Source organism: Peromyscus maniculatus, chromosome 5 (genome assembly GCF_049852395.1).
Source record: "Peromyscus maniculatus bairdii isolate BWxNUB_F1_BW_parent chromosome 5, HU_Pman_BW_mat_3.1, whole genome shotgun sequence".
NCBI classification, from domain to species: domain Eukaryota; kingdom Metazoa; phylum Chordata; class Mammalia; order Rodentia; family Cricetidae; genus Peromyscus; species Peromyscus maniculatus.
Window position 1 is genome coordinate 144,214,256 of NC_134856.1, and position 17,623 is coordinate 144,231,878.

Sequence of the window (17,623 nt, forward strand, 5' to 3'; positions counted from 1 at the left end):
TGGTATTCTGTTCCCCAAATATTGTGCACCCTAATAAACTTATCTGGGATCAGAGAACAGAACAGCCACTAGATACAGAGGCTAGAAAATGGTGGCACTCGCACCTTTAATCCTAGCATTCTAGAGGCAGGATCTCTGTGAGTTCAAGGCCACACTGGAAACAGCCAGGCATGGTGACTCTCGCCTTTAATCCCAGAAAGTGAGCCTTTAATCCCAGGAAGTGATGGCAGAAAGCAGAAAGGTATATAAAGTGTGAGGACCAGGAACTACAAGTTTTTGGCTGGTTAAGCTTTTAGGCTTTTGAGCAGCCATTCAGCTGTGATCCATTTGAATGAGGACTCAGAAGCTTCCAGTCTGAGGAAACAGGATAACCTGAGGAACTGGCAAGGTGAGGAAGCTGTGGCTTGTTCTGCTTCTCTGATCTTCCAGCGTTCAGCCCAATACCCAGCTCCAGGTTTGATTTTATTAATAAGACCTTCTAAGATTCATGCTACACCTGTCTTTAAAAAAAAAGTTATTTTTAATTTTTACATCAAAAAAGAACATAGTAAAAAATAAAAGGGTTGAAAAGAAGGTGGTGTGAGTAAAGCCATTGCTCTGCAAACATGGAAACCTGAGTTTGGATCAGCAGAAACATGCAAAGCCAGACCAGGTAGCCCACATCTGTAATATTGCTCCTACAGCAGAGTTAAGATGGGAGGTGAAGAAAGGCAAATCCCCAGAAGCTCACAGGCCAACTAGCCTGGCATATGAAGCATCTAATAGCAAGAGACCCTGTCTCGAATAAGGTAGAAGGTGGAGGAGGCCAACTCTCAAAGTTGACCTCTGACCTTTCACTATGGCAGACATTTACCTGCACTCATACATACACGCACACACATGTACACAAGCATGTACACACACAGACAAGCATGTATACACACACGTATACACATGCGCACACACAAATACTGTGGCAAACATTTACCTGCACAACACACACACACACACACACACACACACACACACACACACACACACACGAAGACATTAAATTTTAATTTTATTTTAATTAAAGAAATGAAACAACTCAGTTTAAAGGTTGGCAAGTAGTTGCAGCACTGCTTTGGTAGAAACAGAACAAAGGAAAGAGAAATGGAGGCTTCAGAACCTGAATAATAGCCCCAGAGACAACATCAAACATCTTCACCACAAGAGTCCCCAGGAGAAGCAACCGTGAGTGGATGGGAGGAAACACCACCTGCTGCTGGGAGCCCAGCAACCACTTCAGTTCCCAGGGATCTGGCACCCTCTTCTAACCTCTGCCAGCACCAGGTATGCATGCAATGCATTTAAATATATGCAGGCAAAGCACTCATACTCATAAAATAAATGAGAAGGAAATAAAAATATAAATTTCTAAAACCAACCCAAGAGAAATAACTTGAAGAATTCTATAATCACGTTTAAAAAATAACAAATGTTTCCACACATGGTGGCATACATCTTTAGTCCCAGCACTTGGGAAACAAATGGATCTCTGTAAGTTTGAGGCCAGCCTTGTCTATATAGTGCCAGAATTATGTAGAGAGACCCTGTCTCAAAAAACCAAAACCAAACCAAAACAAAAACCCATGTTAATAAGAAGGCAATAAGGACACAAACAAGTATTTTAAGTTGTCCTACAAAGAGAATTCTAGGCACAGATAAATTCTGGGTAAATTCTACCAAACATTAAAAAAAAAATCATTCCAAAATTGTGTAATCCTCTAAAAGAATAAAAGGAGGTCAAGTTCTCTCTTTTTATGGAGTGCCTATAACCTTGACACCTCAGACTCTCTAGAGAACAAATACTGTCATCTAGTCATGCTGACCACTGGGAAAAATAGCCTTGGCAGTTCTGTTCTTACAGATGCTGTTAACTTATACCTGTCCTCTAAGAGACAGGGACTGACATAAAGCATGGGTGTCTGCTGACTGAAGAAAGCATAACTAAATTGGGACACACTGGAATGCTATAGTAGAGTGATAATGTGATGCTCTACAACACTGAAGAATCATCAGACCACATTCCAGATACATCAGTGAGGATGAATTTTTAAAACAAGGCCAGATGGTAAAGGTAAACTGGGGGTTGGGGCAGCTGAAGTCATACAGACTAGATTTTAAGAACTTCCCTGCTGGGATAAGACAGATTGACACAGGGCAAGGGAAAGAGATGATCTCCAAGGCCAGAGCAAGACAATTCTTTTCCTTGGGTTGGTGACTTTAACGAATGCATGAACTCTGGGCCATTTCCTGCAGCCACCAGGAACATTGCCTCCAGAATGGTGACTGTTCTCATCTGCCACACTGTGTGTAGACAGCCCTCCTAGATGCTGGGGAATAGTCTCCAAACTGTCCAGATAAAGAATATTAAAAATAAATGACTTCACATAGTGTTTTTTGTTTCTGAAATTCTCTGGCCACTAACAACCAAGAATATTCATTAATGTGTGTTATCTCAAGGAAGCCTCATGTTGCCAGCCTTCAGGGATGGCCATTTTTTCAGGCTATAATTTGGAGAATAAGAGACCTCAACTTATCATGGGTGGTGTCAGATCATATCAGTCTCATAAAAGAATAAGTTGGGAGCAGAGGCCAATATTGAAGTTCAATACTAGCCTAGCTAGCAGGCTTCCTGATAAGGTGGGACTCTTGGCTAACACTGTAACACAGACTCACAAACATACATAGACACACACGCACACTCACACACACATGCACACATGCATGCACCACACCACAAGAACAACCAAAGTCAACTTTAATGGCCATCCCTGAAGGCTGGCAACAGTCATGAGGCTTCCGTGAGATAACACACCCTGAGAACCATTATGGAGAGCAGAGCTGTCCAAATGTCTGTGCTGGAATCACAGCTCCCCAAAGAGCAAAGGGTCAACTATCCCACATTAAATATACTCTGTGGCATATTTTGAGTTGGTTACTTGAAGAAATTGCCATTGGAAACAAACATTTCTAAAAGCTGTCCTTTTGCAGAAATAAAGTAATTAAGTAATTAATCATTTGATAAAACAAGGGGCTGGAGAGATGGCTCAGTGGTTAAGAGTGTGTTCTACTCTTGCAGAGGGCCAGAGTTCAGTTCCCACATCTATATGGGATGGTTCCAACTACCAGTAACTTCAGCTCCTATCCAGGGACATTCATGTGTACATTAATGCACACAAACATAACACACACATAAATTTTCATAAAGGAATCATAAGATGCAGGCAGAGACTTTTCTTGTCACACACACACATAAGCAGATTGTAGTGTGACACTTGCCCAGGGGGACCATGATGGCTGCTACCGGGGAGACTCTCATCTGTATCACCACTTTCCTGTACCACCTCTGTTCTCCCCAAAGGCCCAGTCCCTATCTCCTTTTGCTTTATATAAAGTCCAGCCATTTTGACCCCTCACCAGTCTCATACATGCATGACTTAGGATGGCTTGACATCTGCATCCTTTTACATGATATCTATCTACTGTCAGTTTACTCACTGACTGAAGTATCCAGCCTTCTGAAGGAAGAGCCCCTTTAGGATATTCCTTAAAAAGTGAGTTGAGCCAAGCAGTGGTGACACATGCCTTTAATCCCAGCACTAAGGAGGCAGAGGCAGGCAGATTTCTGAGTTTGAGGCCAGCCTGGTGTACAGAGTGACTTTCAGGACAGCCAGGACTACACAGAGAAACCCTGCCTCAAAAAACAGACAGCAACACCACCACCAAAAAAGGGGAGTTGAGAGCAGGGTTTGGAGACAGAGCTCTCACTATTGCTCAGGCGCAGAAGCTAAACTACACAGTAAAGTCAAACACTGGAGGTCCTGATGAAGCTGGATCCCCTTCTGGGCATATGATCCATCAGGCAAGAAGTCACAACCTGCCCAAGAGAAGATGGGCATGTGCAGCGGTTTCCCTCGCTGGTGAAGAGCTGCTGTGCAGAGCTGTAGTGAGGACCAGAGGATGCTAACCAGAGAGAGCTCTGTGGGGAAGGCACCCATCACTAAGAACCCTCTGAATGTTATCAAGGCCCTTCGCTGCTGCCAGCCATATTCTCAACATATGTATCTACATACAATTAAGAGTTTTCTTTTTTAAAGAAGATTTATGTTTATTTTATGTATATGAGTTTTTCTGTTGTTTTCTTTATATCTCTTTGAAACAAAAATATACACAGAATCATCCACCACCCCTCTGGAAAATGCCAATTAAAGTAAGATTTCACCAAGCAGTTTTAAAAATAAAATACGTTGACAAAAATAAAACATTAATTAGGAGGAAAAACCATAAATCCAGAGCTGGGGCAATTCTGGGCTGATGGTGCGTACAGAGTCCCCACCCCCCACCACTTCTGAGAGCTGGAATCTGTCACAAAGGTGACTTAAGAATGAAGGATTTTTGTCTCCCAGTTCACTTCATCAGCTTCCTGAACGGGAAGTTGTCCATTAAATGGAAAACAATTTGCATTTTCAGCACAAAGGGTACTCTTTGCCTGTGGGCTCCAGCCTCTCCTTGGTGGCGCCGTTTTCTGGGGAGAGTTTCCGTGCAGCATGTGAAGTGGTCTGGGCCAAAAGGGGCTCAGACAGCACTGTGCTGTCTGGGTAGTATTGTCCCCTTTGTCTGCTCAAGCAGGACTCAATCTTATTTTGAGAAAGTCGGGGCTGACAGGCCCCATATGCGGGTCTTCAACCCCCTTTCAGAGAGTTAAGCCCCAGCAAGGCCTTTCCCATAATGCACTGCCCACCAGGCCTGGATCTCTGCTGGCTGAATGGGAGCCTGGGTCAAGGAAGGTGCTTGTGGCTGCTAATCTACACCCGGGAGTGGGAACAAGACAGAGCTTCTTCTGTGTGGCCAAGAATAGAAGACAGGGCTGGAATTCAGGTGCAGACAGAGAGCCACAGAGGTGGAAGCCCACCCTCTGCCTCCCAGCCCAGCCCTTCCAAAAGTTTTTTGTTTTGTTTTGTTTCGCTTTGTTTTTTCCCACCTGCTTTGGTTGATACTTGAAATTCCTTTAACAGGAGGCAAAGCCTCTCCTGCCCCTTCAAAGATGAATGTGGATTAAACTGAATGTGCACAGAATAGGCTTCCGGAAAGCCAGAGAAGCATGTTCCCCTATTCCTCCCATTAAGCACTACCTTGAAATTCCCAGAGTTATTTAATTAAGCTGGAGCAGAGGATAAACCCCAAGGAAGCTCACTCTCTCTGATTAAAGGATCAGAAGAGGGAAAGCTCAGGAAAGCTAGCGGGAGTGCTCAGCGGGACCGGGAGAAGACTCACGCGGAGGCGCCTGCCGTCTGTGCAAGCACAGGGAGCTGCTGCATGCCCAGCTCAGCGTCCGCAGGGGGAAATGCCCACATAACAATGTACATCTGTAATCTAAGAGCTCGGGAGGCAGAGACAGGTCAATCTGCAGGACTAGCTAGGTAGCTCCAGGTTCAAAGAGAGGCCTTGTCTCTAAATAAATAAATAAATAAATAGACACGATTAACATTTCTAAGACAGACAGATCTAAAATCATCAGAGAGGAAGGAGCCTCAGTTGAAGAAATTCCTCCATGAGATCTAGCTGTAAGGCATTTTCTTAATTAGTGATCCATGTGAGAGGGCCCAGTCCATGGTGGGTGGTGCTGTCCCTAGGCAAGTGATCCTGGGTTCTATTAAAAAAAAAAAAAATCATGCTGAGCAAGCCACTAAGCAGCACCCCTCCACTAAGCAGCACCCCTCCACTAAGCAGCACCCCTCCATGGTCTCTGCATCAGCTCCCACCTCCAGGATCCTGACCTGTTTGAGTTCCTGTCCTGACTTCCTTTGGAGATGAACAGCAATATGGAAATATAAGCCAAATAAACCCTTTCTTCCCCAACTTACTTTTTGGTCATGGTGTTTCAGTGAAGCAATAGAAACCCAAACTAAGACAAGTTGGTAACCAGGAGTGGAGTATTGCTGTGACACACCTGACCATGTTTGGGGGAGGATTGTGGAAGGACTTTGGAACTTTGGGCTAGAAGAACCATTGAATGTTAAGAGCTCTGTGGGAACTTGGAAGAAAAGAATGTTTAGAGCAGTGCAGAGGATAGAGGCCTGGCTTGTGAAGTTTCAGGGGGAACTTTAAAGACTCTATCAAGGCCATTTGTTACTTAGAATTAAGATTATGTGGTTTTGGTTTGCTGGAGCTGAAGAATCAGCAGTGATTAACAAGATACCAGAACTGCTAAATCAAAATTTTGCTTTGCCGGGATACTTGGTGCTAGAGCTAAGAAATTAGCAATGAATGATTAAGAAGAGACCAGCATCACAGAGGTGAAATCTTCTGGGAAGTATTTCCTGAGAGCACAGAAAAGCTGTTTTAGAGGAGGCCAAGGCTGTATCTCATGCTGGCAGCCAGATGTGGTAATGTGTAAGAGCCACCCAGGTGGTACTGGTTCTGAAGGCATGAAGGGGTCATGAGGCTGGGCACTTGAAAGCTGGGAGAGGCCATTGGTGAAATGCAGCCTCAGCAGCAGCTGAAGGCCCAGGACTAAAAGAGTCATGCAAAGTTAAACTTGACACCATGAAGAGAGCTTATGGGATGGGATGCTACTGATGAAAGTGCAGTCCAGTGGCAGCAGAAGACCCCAGTGTTTTGGAGATGCCAGTACCATGGGACGACCTCAGGCAAGATAACATCAAAGAAAGTTGTACCAAGATATGTCAGAACTAAAATTCTGGCAACTAAAGACAAAGAAAACATATTGAAGGAATCCAGAGAGAAACAACACCTTACCCACAGTGGAAAAGCAATTAAAAATCTTCTCCTCAGAAATCAAGGCCAGAAGCAAGCACTACAATCTATTTCAAATACTGAAAGGAAGGGAATGTCAGCTATAAATTCTACACCCAACAAAACTATCCTTCAAGAATGACAGGGAAACCCAGAAGTTAGAGTAAAGAAAAGCCAGGGGAAGGCTTTGTCTACAGATCTGTCCCCCCCAAAAAAAACAACCAGAAGTTCTCTAAGCAGAGAGGAAGTGACTAAAGGAATAAGGGACATGGAGAGAAAGAAGTAACAATAAGTCTCAGGCATTCCTTCTCCAGTATGGCCTGTTCCATGTGTCAGCCCAAGTAGATCATGATACCCAGACATGTGGTCAAACATTAATGATGCTGTTTCTGTGAAGGGGTGTGTATGCTTCTGTTTCTTTTGCTATGGTCTTTTGATTTTTATTTGTTGGTCTTTTGAAACAGGGTCTCATGTAGCCCGGGATGACCTCAAAATTGCTATGGAGCTGAATGCAACTTCTACCTCTACTTCCCAAGTGCTAGAATTACAGGTGTGTGCCACCACAGTTGGCATGTAAATGTGTATTTTAGTAAGAAATAACATAGTCAGAAGACTTTAACTTGAGTATTTGCCCTCCCTAGTATGGGAGAACCTCATCCCTGGATCTGCAGCCTCTGCTTCCTGAGTACTGGGATTAAAGGTATGCACCACCACCACCTCCTGGCAATCCTGCAGATCTTGAATACATCAGCTTCCAGAATAATGTGAACTAATCTTTTAAAAAAGATCCATCTCTCCCCAAATATACATATTCTGCTCTTGCTCTCTCACCCACTCTCTTCCTCTCTTCCCTCCTTCCTTCTCCATAATTGGTTTTGTTCCTCTAGGGAACACCATGTGCATGCAATGCCCTTGGAAGCCAGAAGGAGGTGCCTAATCCCCTGGAACTAGAGTTACAGATGTTTATGAGATACCATATGGGTGCTGGGAACCAGTGAGTGAACAATCTTCCCAAGTCCAGGAGACACAATTTAAACTTTCAATATAAACAGAAGCTAAACTTGAAAAGTCTTTTCTATGCAGCATTCTGCCCTTCTCATCATGTTTAACCTTTGCAGATGCTCAGGTGGGAAGCTGCCACCTCCCTGACATAGATCTAGCCAGTGATGGTCAAAGGAAGGTTCTGGATGCCCACATATTTGCAGTTCTCAGCCACAGAGTCCTGACCACCCCAGACTGAACCCCCTTCTCTGGAGCAGCAGTTAGCAGGAGAGAAGAATGGACTCTGAAATGGAGAAAAGCCTGCATGAGGAAAATTAGGAGCCCAGAAAAAAATATTTAATTAACTTTTAAAAAGAACACAGGGAAATATTAAAGAGTTTGTACAGAAGAACAAGCAAAATTAGTCAAGGACGTGACAGAATGTCAGGACACAAGGCTCACAGGCGAACTCTCCAGTGCTGGCAGGGACTCAGAAGCCCCAGGATGATGTGTCACTTGGCCAGAGACAGAAGATCCTGTCAGAGTGAGGATTGACAACTCTACCCAGCCCCCAGCTCCTGACTTCTAACCCTTGCTTTATAAGATGGTAAAGTAACAAGCAACTTAGGCAGCATTTGACTTGGAACAACCTCTAAGTAACAAGAAAAAAGTCAGGTCCAAATGGATAAGAATGAGAAATCTGAAAGAATCCAAGTAGCTCAGAGTACAGGCCACTGTGGTGGTTTGAATAAAAATGGACCCCACAGGCCCATATGAGTGGCACTATTAGGAGATGTGGCCTCATTGGAGGAAGTGGTCACTGAGGGCGGGCTTTGAGGTCTCAGATGCTCAAGCCAGGCCCAGTGTCTCTGTCTTCCTACTGCCTGCACATCCAGATGTAAAACTCTCAGCTCCTTCTCCAGCACCATATCTGCCTGCATGCTACCATGTCCTGCCATGATGATGATGGCTTGAATCTCTAAACTGTAAGCCAGCCCCAGTTAAATGTTTTCCTTTATAAGAGTTGCCATGGTCATGGTGTCTTTTCACAGCAATAAAACCCTAAAACAGTCACAGATCTTAGTCAGTTTTGGATCGCTGTGACAAAATACCTGAGGTAAACATTTAAAAGGTATCAGAGTTTAGCCGGGCGTTGGTGGCGCACGCCTTTAATCCCAGCACTCGGGAGGCAGAGGCAGGCGGATCTCTGTGAGTTCGAGGCCAGCCTGGGCTACCAAGTGAGCTCCAGGAAAGGCGCAAAGCTACACAGAGAAACCCTGTCTCGAAAAACCAAAAAAAAAAAAAAAAAAAAAAAAAGGTATCAGAGTTTATTTGGGCCCAAGGTTAAAGAAGTTCCTATCTGTGGCCAGTTGACCCCTTTGCTATGGACTCATGATGATCGAACTCAGCAGGGGAAAGCTACTCACTTCAGGGCAGCTGGAAACTATGAACACATCTCAGAAGCCTAGTTCCTTTCTAGAGGTTCCACAGCCTCCCAGCAGCACAAGCTGTAAATGTGCCTTTAAGGGAAAAGTCAAGCTCCAGGCTGTAGCAATGAGAGAGACATCCTTATGATTAAACATTTTTTTATTATATTGTATGGGTGTGTGTGTGTGTGTGTGTACGTGTGTGTGTGTAGTGGGGTGTAGAGGGGGTGCAGGATGTATGTGTGTGTGGTGTGCTATGGTGTGTGTGTGTGTGCGTGCGTGCGTGCGTGTGTGTGTGTGTGTGTGTGTGTGTGTGTGTGACAGTGCGCGTGTGGAGGTCAGAGAACAACCTGCTGGAGTTGGTTCTTTCCTTCAGTTGTAGTGGGATTGAACTCAGGTCTCCAGGCTGGGCTGCTGAGCCATCTGGCCAGCCCTTCCTTTCCCAGACTTTGGTAACAGGAGACATACCACTTTGGAACACAGTTGCTGAGCCCTCTTTCTATTCTCTACATTCAAATGTGACCACACCATCTATCAAGGACCAGCCAATACTGCTTGTGAGGACATCCTTACGTATGAATTAAAGTAAGATTGAAGAACTCTTTACTGTAGATGAAACAGACCTGGAGCAGGCAACCAGGAGCTGCACATTTTTCTCCAGGGTGGAAACTAGGCATGGGTATTCTTTGCCAGCACTTGGAACTTTTTAAAGGTGTGCATAAGACATGTCACATCCAAAGTGTTTATAGAGTGGCTCCACGACACCTTGAGCTGCCATTTCACACTGTGTGGCTTATTATGACATTAGCCTCTGGAATGGAGAGATAGGCGTAGCACTCTGAGGTTAAATGTAGTCTTCATAGCCACTAAACATTTGTGTCCCCTCAAAATTTACATATTGAAATCCTAACCCATTGGATGTGGTGACACACACCTTTAATCCTAACACTTGGGAAGCAGAGGCAGGCAAATCTCCGTGAGTTTAAGGCCAGCCTAGTCTACCTAGTGAGTTCTAGGACAGCCATGGCTACATAGAGAAACCCTGTCTTTAAAAATAATAATAATAAAGCCAGGTGGTGTTCGAGGCCAGCCTGGTCTACAAAGTGTCCAGGAAAGGCTCCAAAGCTACACAGAGAAACCCTGTCTCAAAAAACCAAAACAAACAAACAAAAGCAAACAAAGCAAACACACACACACACACACAGACACACACAAATAAATGTGAAAAATAAATAAATAAAATTTAAGACAATATTTTTTATATAAGAAAATGCTAACAATTAAACATAAAATTTTAAAAATAATGATATGTATAACATGAGATTTGAAAGAAGTTTAGGGAAACTGACAAGTTCTGAATATCTCTCTGTCTCCCTTGTTCAGGAGGACTTGTTCCTCTCATTGGAGTTTTATAATATTCTTTATAAAGACTTGCATACTGTTTTTTGTACATGTGTTGTGTGTGTGAGTGTTTAAATATGCATGGACTCACATGTGTGTGCAGGATGGCATGCATATGAAGGCCTTAGTTTACATCAGGTGTCTTTCTCAATCATCCTCCACTTTATTGAGGCAGCATCTCTTGCTGAACAGCCCCCACTGATTGTCTGGTCAGTCAGCTTGTCCAGGGGAATTCTCTGTCTCTGCCTCCCCAGTGCTTTGAAACAGAAGCTATATATGATACATCTAGCCCACACAAATAATCTTTGAATCAGCATGTTGCCTATTTGTACAGAATAAATAAAAGGGATTTATTTATTTATTCATTTTGAGACAGGATCTCACTATGTGGCCCTGGCTGTCCTGGAACTTGCTCTTTAGACCAGGCTAGCCCTGAACTCACAGAAATCCCTCTGCCTCTGTCTCCCAAGTGTTAGGATTAAATACGTGCACCACCACACTGGGCAGAGTTTACATTTTTAAAGGTACATTTAAATACCTAAACAGTATGGCACAATTACAACCTAAAAACACCAAATGCCCCATACATCTCTAAAGTCTAAATGGAGGCAGGGCCACTGGTCTGCTTGTTTGAGAGAAAAGGCTGGAGAGATGGCTCAGCATTTGCTGCCCTCCCAAAAGACCAGAGTTTGGTTCCTAATACCACATTGGTGGCTCACAATCGCCTGTAACACCACTTTCTCTTCTGGGTACATAAGTGGCACACAAATACACACAAAACCTTTTTAAGTGTCTGAAGGATGAGTTTTTTTTTTTTTTTTTTTTGTTAGTCTACTCTCACATTAAAGATATTTTATTTCTTGGGCTGGAGAGATGGCTCAGCGGTTAAGAGCACTGACTGCTCTTCCAGAGGTCCTGAGTTCAATTCCCAGCAACCACATGGTAGCTCACAACCATCTGTAATGAGATCTGGCGCCCTCTTCTGGCCTGCAGGCAAACATGCTGTATACATAATAAATAAATAGATCTTTTTTAAAAAATATATATTTTACTTCTTAAATGAATGCTTATGACTTTTGTACTAGGGAAGGTGATGGGTGAGGTCGATATCCCATGACAACAGGGAGACAGCTTCAAAGTTAGGCTGGTGGGATTCACCTATAGTCCTAGCAATTCAGAAAGCTAGCGCAGGAATCCATGTGAGGTCAACCAGTGAGACATGATAAGACCTGATTTCCAAAGTCTAAACTGCAAGAAAGAGGCCACCTCACCTCGAATGAGTAGGCTTTCCCGATGCCATCTCCTGCTCCGGTGATTACTGCAAGAAACAGTGACAGTCTTGAAGCAACAGGACACATCTCTTTCTCACAGCTATATTCTTTCGTACTTCTCAGTCTAGAACTCGCAATACCACAAAACCGTATTTTCCCACTCCAAAGCTTCCATCTCTTGGTAACCCCTGACAGAACACTTGAAGGTTTTTTCTGTTTTGTTTTGGGGGCGAGGGGTTGTGTATGTAGTTTTGTGAGGGATCTATAAATCTAGAAAACACACTGTGAAATGCAGCAAAGCACTAAGCCAACAAGTATTTTATCCAGGTTCTTAAGGTTTGGGGCAATGCAAGCCTTAGCACCTCAAGGGCAAGCATGTGTCCTGTTATTGCTTCACCCCTGCCCAGTGGTTACTCTAAGAACACCTCAGGGTCCCTTCTGAGAAGTGAAGTCTGGTCCTCCCCTCCTCCACCCCACAGGACAGCAGCCCACAGTGACTGTGGAAGATAAGGAACCTAGAAAAAAGAACACAGGAATGGGGGTGCAGGAACCCAAGGTTTTTAGATAGTTAATCCTCAATGCCACTATCTGCTAGTACCCAACAATCTCAAAGGTCCTTATGCCCTTCATTCCCAAAATTGGAGATTACCACAATTCACTACACATGTACCTGCAACTGACCTTGACACCAATAATTAAAGGGCACATTTTTTTAAAATGTTAATCAAAAAAAAATCTATCACGTTTATTGAGCATGGATCTCACAATATTCTCTCCGGGTATTTTCCAGCCTTCTTACTGGGATTTTTCATCGTCTACTTAAAATATTTTCCTTCCATGGTTTGTCTGTGCCTGAAGAAATCACATGTTTGCTCATGATAACGTTATTCACTCTTGACTCCCAAACAAGCTAAGATTATATTTTTCACTTTGAAGCCACGGAGTCTCTAGCTCCATTTTAACTGCTTTGGGGGAATGTTCTTAAAGGGTCTAAGTGGGCAGTAGTTGTGCAGAGGTCTCATAGCACCAGGAACATGGGCATTTGATTGTGCCCAGTAGGATATTTGATCGAGAGCATGCAAACTCAGGTGGCTTAGTAAGTTTACTAGAGGCAGCAAACACATGTATGCACACATCACATATGTGTGCACATATATGTACATGTGTGCATGCACAGTGTAAGAAGCATCAGTTAGAAATTCATTAATTCATCCTGAACAATTTCCCATATAGTCATTTAAAAAAAAATCTATGACAAAGTTTGCAAAGTTGCCAAGTTAGTAAGGGCATGAAATGCATTTTAAAAAGATAAATTAAAATTTGGATTTCAAATTTTTTGAAACACCCTTTAGCAAAATAGAAGCATACCATCCCAGAATTTAGAAATCTATAGATGAGGAGAGAGGTATTTCTGCCTTATTTATTATTTGTATTATCAGAAAAACTCCAAAAAGAAGAAAATAAAGCAAAGTAATAAATCCCAATGCATGGGTAAGAACAGAGGGGCAGTCTCCCTCCTCCACCGTCTCCTGATCCACACCTTGATTTTCAGATAGTTCTAATTCCACTCATGCTATCTAGCCACAACATTCATTTTATGTAAAGTCACAGAGGCATTCTGAGACATAAGAAAAAGAAACAGGAGCAATCAAATCAGCAAGACCCAGGGAGTCCTCTTACCTGCCCATTGTCCCATGGATTGCAGGAAAGACCTTGGTAAAACCTTCCAGGAGTGCAGCAGGAGATACTGGGAAAGCCTCATGCACTTCAGCAGGCAGACCAGGCACACAAGCAGCCCCACGGAAACAAAGAGTTGCTCCATGACCTTCCCGTGGCTGTCCTGCTGGAGATGCGGCTGGGATCTGGCCCTTGCCCCCTATGTGCCTCCAGGGGCAGGCAACCTGGGGACCTGCCAGATCTCCTTCCGGGAGGCACTGGGTGTGTTCTATGTATCAGGGAGCATTTAGATTAGAGTAGCTTCTTTATGTAACCCTGTGATTTATGGGCTTTTGAATCAAGTATTCTTCATAATATCTTTACAGAACAGTGGGCTTTTGTGACAATGGAGTTGCTGAGTAAAGGAGACAGTAGACTTGCAGAAAAGCAAAGCCCAGAGAGAGGCAACATGGCACCCTGGGATACTTGGGTCTGGACCAAAGAGATTTGGTCTTGTGACTTGGTCTCCATCTCTGCATTTAAAGCCTGATCCCCAGGGTGGTAGTGATGTGAGAGGTGACAAAACTCTTGAGAAGTGGGGCCCATATTTTGGAGATCAATATGGCAGTTTCTCAGAAAATTGGGAATCAATCTACCTCAAGATCCAGATATACCACTCTTGGTCATACACCCAAAGAATGCTCAATCATACCACAAGGACACTTGCTCAACTATATTCATAGCAGTTTTATTCGTAATAGCCAGAACTTGGAAACAACCTAGATGTCCCTCAATTGAAGAATGGATAAAGAAATGTGGTAAATTTACACATTAACTCAGCTGTTAAAAACAATGACATCAAGAAATTTGAAGGCAAGTCAATGGAATAGAAAAAAATAATCCCAGTGAGGTAACCCAGACCCAGGAACATGGTTTGTACTCACTTATAAGCAGATATTAGCTGTAAAGTGAAGGATAACCATTTACAATCCATAGACCCAGAGAGGCTAGGTAACAAGGAGGGCCCAAGGGGGAACACATGTATCTCCCTAGGAAGGGGAAATAGAGCTTGTGGGTGTACTGGGGTAGGTGGAGATAGGAACATGAGGGATCAGGTTGGGGGTCATGGAGGGGTAGAGTATTGAAAGAGATGACTGGAAAGGGGAGGCAGAAATCTGGTACAAGGAAAATTCCTAGGAATCTACAAGGATGACCTCAGCTAAGAGTTCTAGCAATTAGTGGATACGTAGTCTGAACTGGCCATCTCCTGTGACCTATAGCCTGTCCTGCCTATGGGATGTGCAGGGGTGGGGGTAGGGGCAGGGTAAGGGTAGCTCAGAGATTGTGGGAATGGCCAACTAAGGACTGGTCCAGCCTGAGACCCAGGCCATGAGAGTGATCCCACCCCTAACACTGCCATGAGTGCTAGAACCCAGAGGCTGGATGGCCCAGAGACCTAGGACAAAACCAAACACAATTGGAGAAAAAAAATGTAATGATTCCTAACGATATTCCGCTATACACATAGATTGGTGACTACCCCAATTGTCATCAGAGAGCCTTCATCCAGTAACTGATGAAAACACATGCAGACACCCAGAGCCAAGTATTAGGCTGAGCTGGGAGAAGCCTGATGAAGAGAGGGAGAAATGACTGTACAAGCCAGAGGGGTCAAGGACATCACAAGAAAACCCACAGAAACAACTAACCTGGACTCATAGGAGCTCACAGAGTCTGAACCAACAATAACCAGGGAGCCTGCATGGGATCAATGTAGGCCTTCTACATATATGTGTTTGTTGTGTAGCTTGGTTTACTTGTAGGACTCCTAACAGTGGAAGCAGGGGCTGTCTTTATGCCTTGACAGGCTTTTGAGAACCCATTCCTCATGCTGGGTTGCCTCGCCCAGCCTTAACAGAAGGGGAGGAGCTCAGCCCTACCTCACCTTGACATGTCATGCTTTGTTGATATCCATAGGAGACCTGCCCCTTTCTGAATAGAAACAGAGGAGAAGTGGATTGGGGGGTGGGAGGAACAGGCAGAGGGGAGGCAGAGGGAGGGAGTAGGAGAAGAGGAGGGAGGGGAAACTGCAGCTGGGATGTAAAATAAATAAAATAAAGTGGGATCTAGTAAGAAGTTCTGCAGTCACTTGGGAAAGTGATGCTCAGAAGGAGAATCTTTCATTACTGTTTCCTACTAATGTCAGAAGCTACACTCATAAAGTCTCACTGGCATGGCTAACCAAACAAGGACAATACCAACAGACATGCTAAAGTAGACAGGGAAATGTCCACCAGCCTCAAGGGTACACAAAGAACTACAAGCAACTAAGAAATAGCCTTTCCAGGGAAGAGCACACCAATTGGCTATCTAATATCAAATGGTCATCCTTGAAAATATGCATACAAGTAACATTATACAGACTGAGCAGGTTATATTTAGGGATATATATGTGTATGCATATAGATACACACATATACATATGAATGAAATAACAATTAATGAAAAAGGAGGCCATGAATTTGAAAGGGAGCAAGGAGGGGTATTTGAGGAAGTGTGGGCAGCTGTCCTCCATGGTTGCTGAGCCAGATTTTAAGATTAAAGTCATCATTGCAAATACCTTAGTTAGTCACTTTAGTAAATTAATTATCCGCTGTTAAATAATGAACTGCATGTGATACTCCAGGATAGGAAGTAGAAAAGAACTAGTGTGACATTGGAAAAAACAACACAGCAGCACCAACTCTCTATGGTCATATTTAAATTAACTTAATTTCAAATTTAGTTCCTGAACTACACCAGCCATTCCTGGCTAGGTGGCCACCTGGTTTACATTTATGTCCATGCAGGAAGTTCTGCTGGACACTACAGTTTCCAAGCCATTTTGTCTTCAGGGAACTTACTGTTGCCAAAACGATGAACCAAGAACTCATCACCACCAAAAGTAAAGCAAAAAAGATAAACATTTGTGTTTGGAACACACTTTTCAGGGTTAGATACGTAGCTCAGTTGGCAGAGTATTTGCCTCATATGTACAAAAACCTAAGTTTGACCCCTGCATGAACTCGACACAGTGGCTCACACCTGTAATCCAGCATTTGGGAAGTGGAGGTAGGAAGACCAGAAGTTCGAGGTTGTCACTGCTACATTGTGAATTCAAGGCAAGCCTGGGCTACTTGAGACTATCTGAAAAGAAAAAGATAAAAGAGAAGAGAGGGAGGGAGGGAGGGAGGAAGGGAGGGAGGGAGGAAGGTAGGGAGGGAGGGAGGGAGGGAAACACAGCTCAGGACTTTATTGTGATCATCACATTAGTGAACAGAGTAGAATTGTCCCTGGTTTAGAAGAATCCTGTCCACTTTTCCCCATTTGGTATAATATTCACTGCTGAGTTTTCATAGAAAGGTCTTATGTAGCAGGAATCTTAAAAGTTCTTATTAACAAAATCAAACTCGAGGCCAGTTTTTGGGGTGAATACTGGAAGGTCAGAGAGACAGAACAAGCCACAGCTATCTCACCTTGCCAATTCCTCAGCTGGTCCTGTTTCCTCAGACTGGAAGCCTCTGAGTCCTTATCCAGAATGAATCTCAGCTGAACTGTGTTGCTTCAAAGCCTGAAAGCTTAACCAGCCGAATGCTTAACCAGCCGAATGCTTAACCAGCCAAATGCTTAACCAGCAAAATGTTTAACCAGCCAAATGCTTCTAGTTTTTGGTCCTCACACCTTATATACCTTTCTGCTTTCTACCATCACTCCCTAGGATTAAAGGCTGGCTTTCTGGGATTAAAGGCGTGAGTCACCATGCCTGGCTGTTTCCAATGTGGCCTTGAACTCACAGAGATCCCAGATGGATTTCTGCCTCTGGAATGCTAGGATTAAAGGTGTGTGCTATCATTGCCTAACTAGTGGCTTTTCTGTTCTCTGACCCCAGATAAGTTTATTAAGGTACACAATATTTTGGGGAACACAATACCACCACAGTCTTATCATGGGGAAATCTGATCCTACTGTTCCTAATTGCTTTAGAGTTTTTAGTCATGAAGAATGCTGAATTTTGTCAAAGCCTTTTTTATATCCATTGAGATGATTATGTAATTTGTCTTTATT

General features: G+C 43.6%; 1 protein-coding gene across 5 annotated transcripts in view; it reads right to left on the reverse strand.

Annotated features, from left to right (window-relative positions):
* The window catches only part of Hsd17b3 (hydroxysteroid 17-beta dehydrogenase 3), a 37,127-nt gene extending 19,965 nt beyond the window's left edge, over window positions 1-17,162 (reverse strand). The window contains exons 1-4 of one of the 5 annotated variants that reach the window (XM_076573555.1): window positions 17,035-17,140; window positions 16,604-16,705; window positions 13,544-13,703; window positions 11,864-11,910 (exon numbers count right to left, since the gene is read on the reverse strand). In XM_076573555.1, coding sequence (XP_076429670.1) covers window positions 11,864-11,910; window positions 13,544-13,685 — 189 coding nt within the window. In that variant the 5' untranslated portion in view covers window positions 13,686-13,703; window positions 16,604-16,705; window positions 17,035-17,140. Of the gene's footprint in view, window positions 1-11,863; window positions 11,911-13,543; window positions 13,809-16,603; window positions 16,706-17,034 lie in introns of all 5 variants that reach the window. The other 4 variants (XM_076573554.1, XM_016000277.3, XM_006981729.4 and 1 more) reach the window with 4 other exon arrangements.
* Window positions 17,163-17,623: the final 461 nt, after the last annotated feature.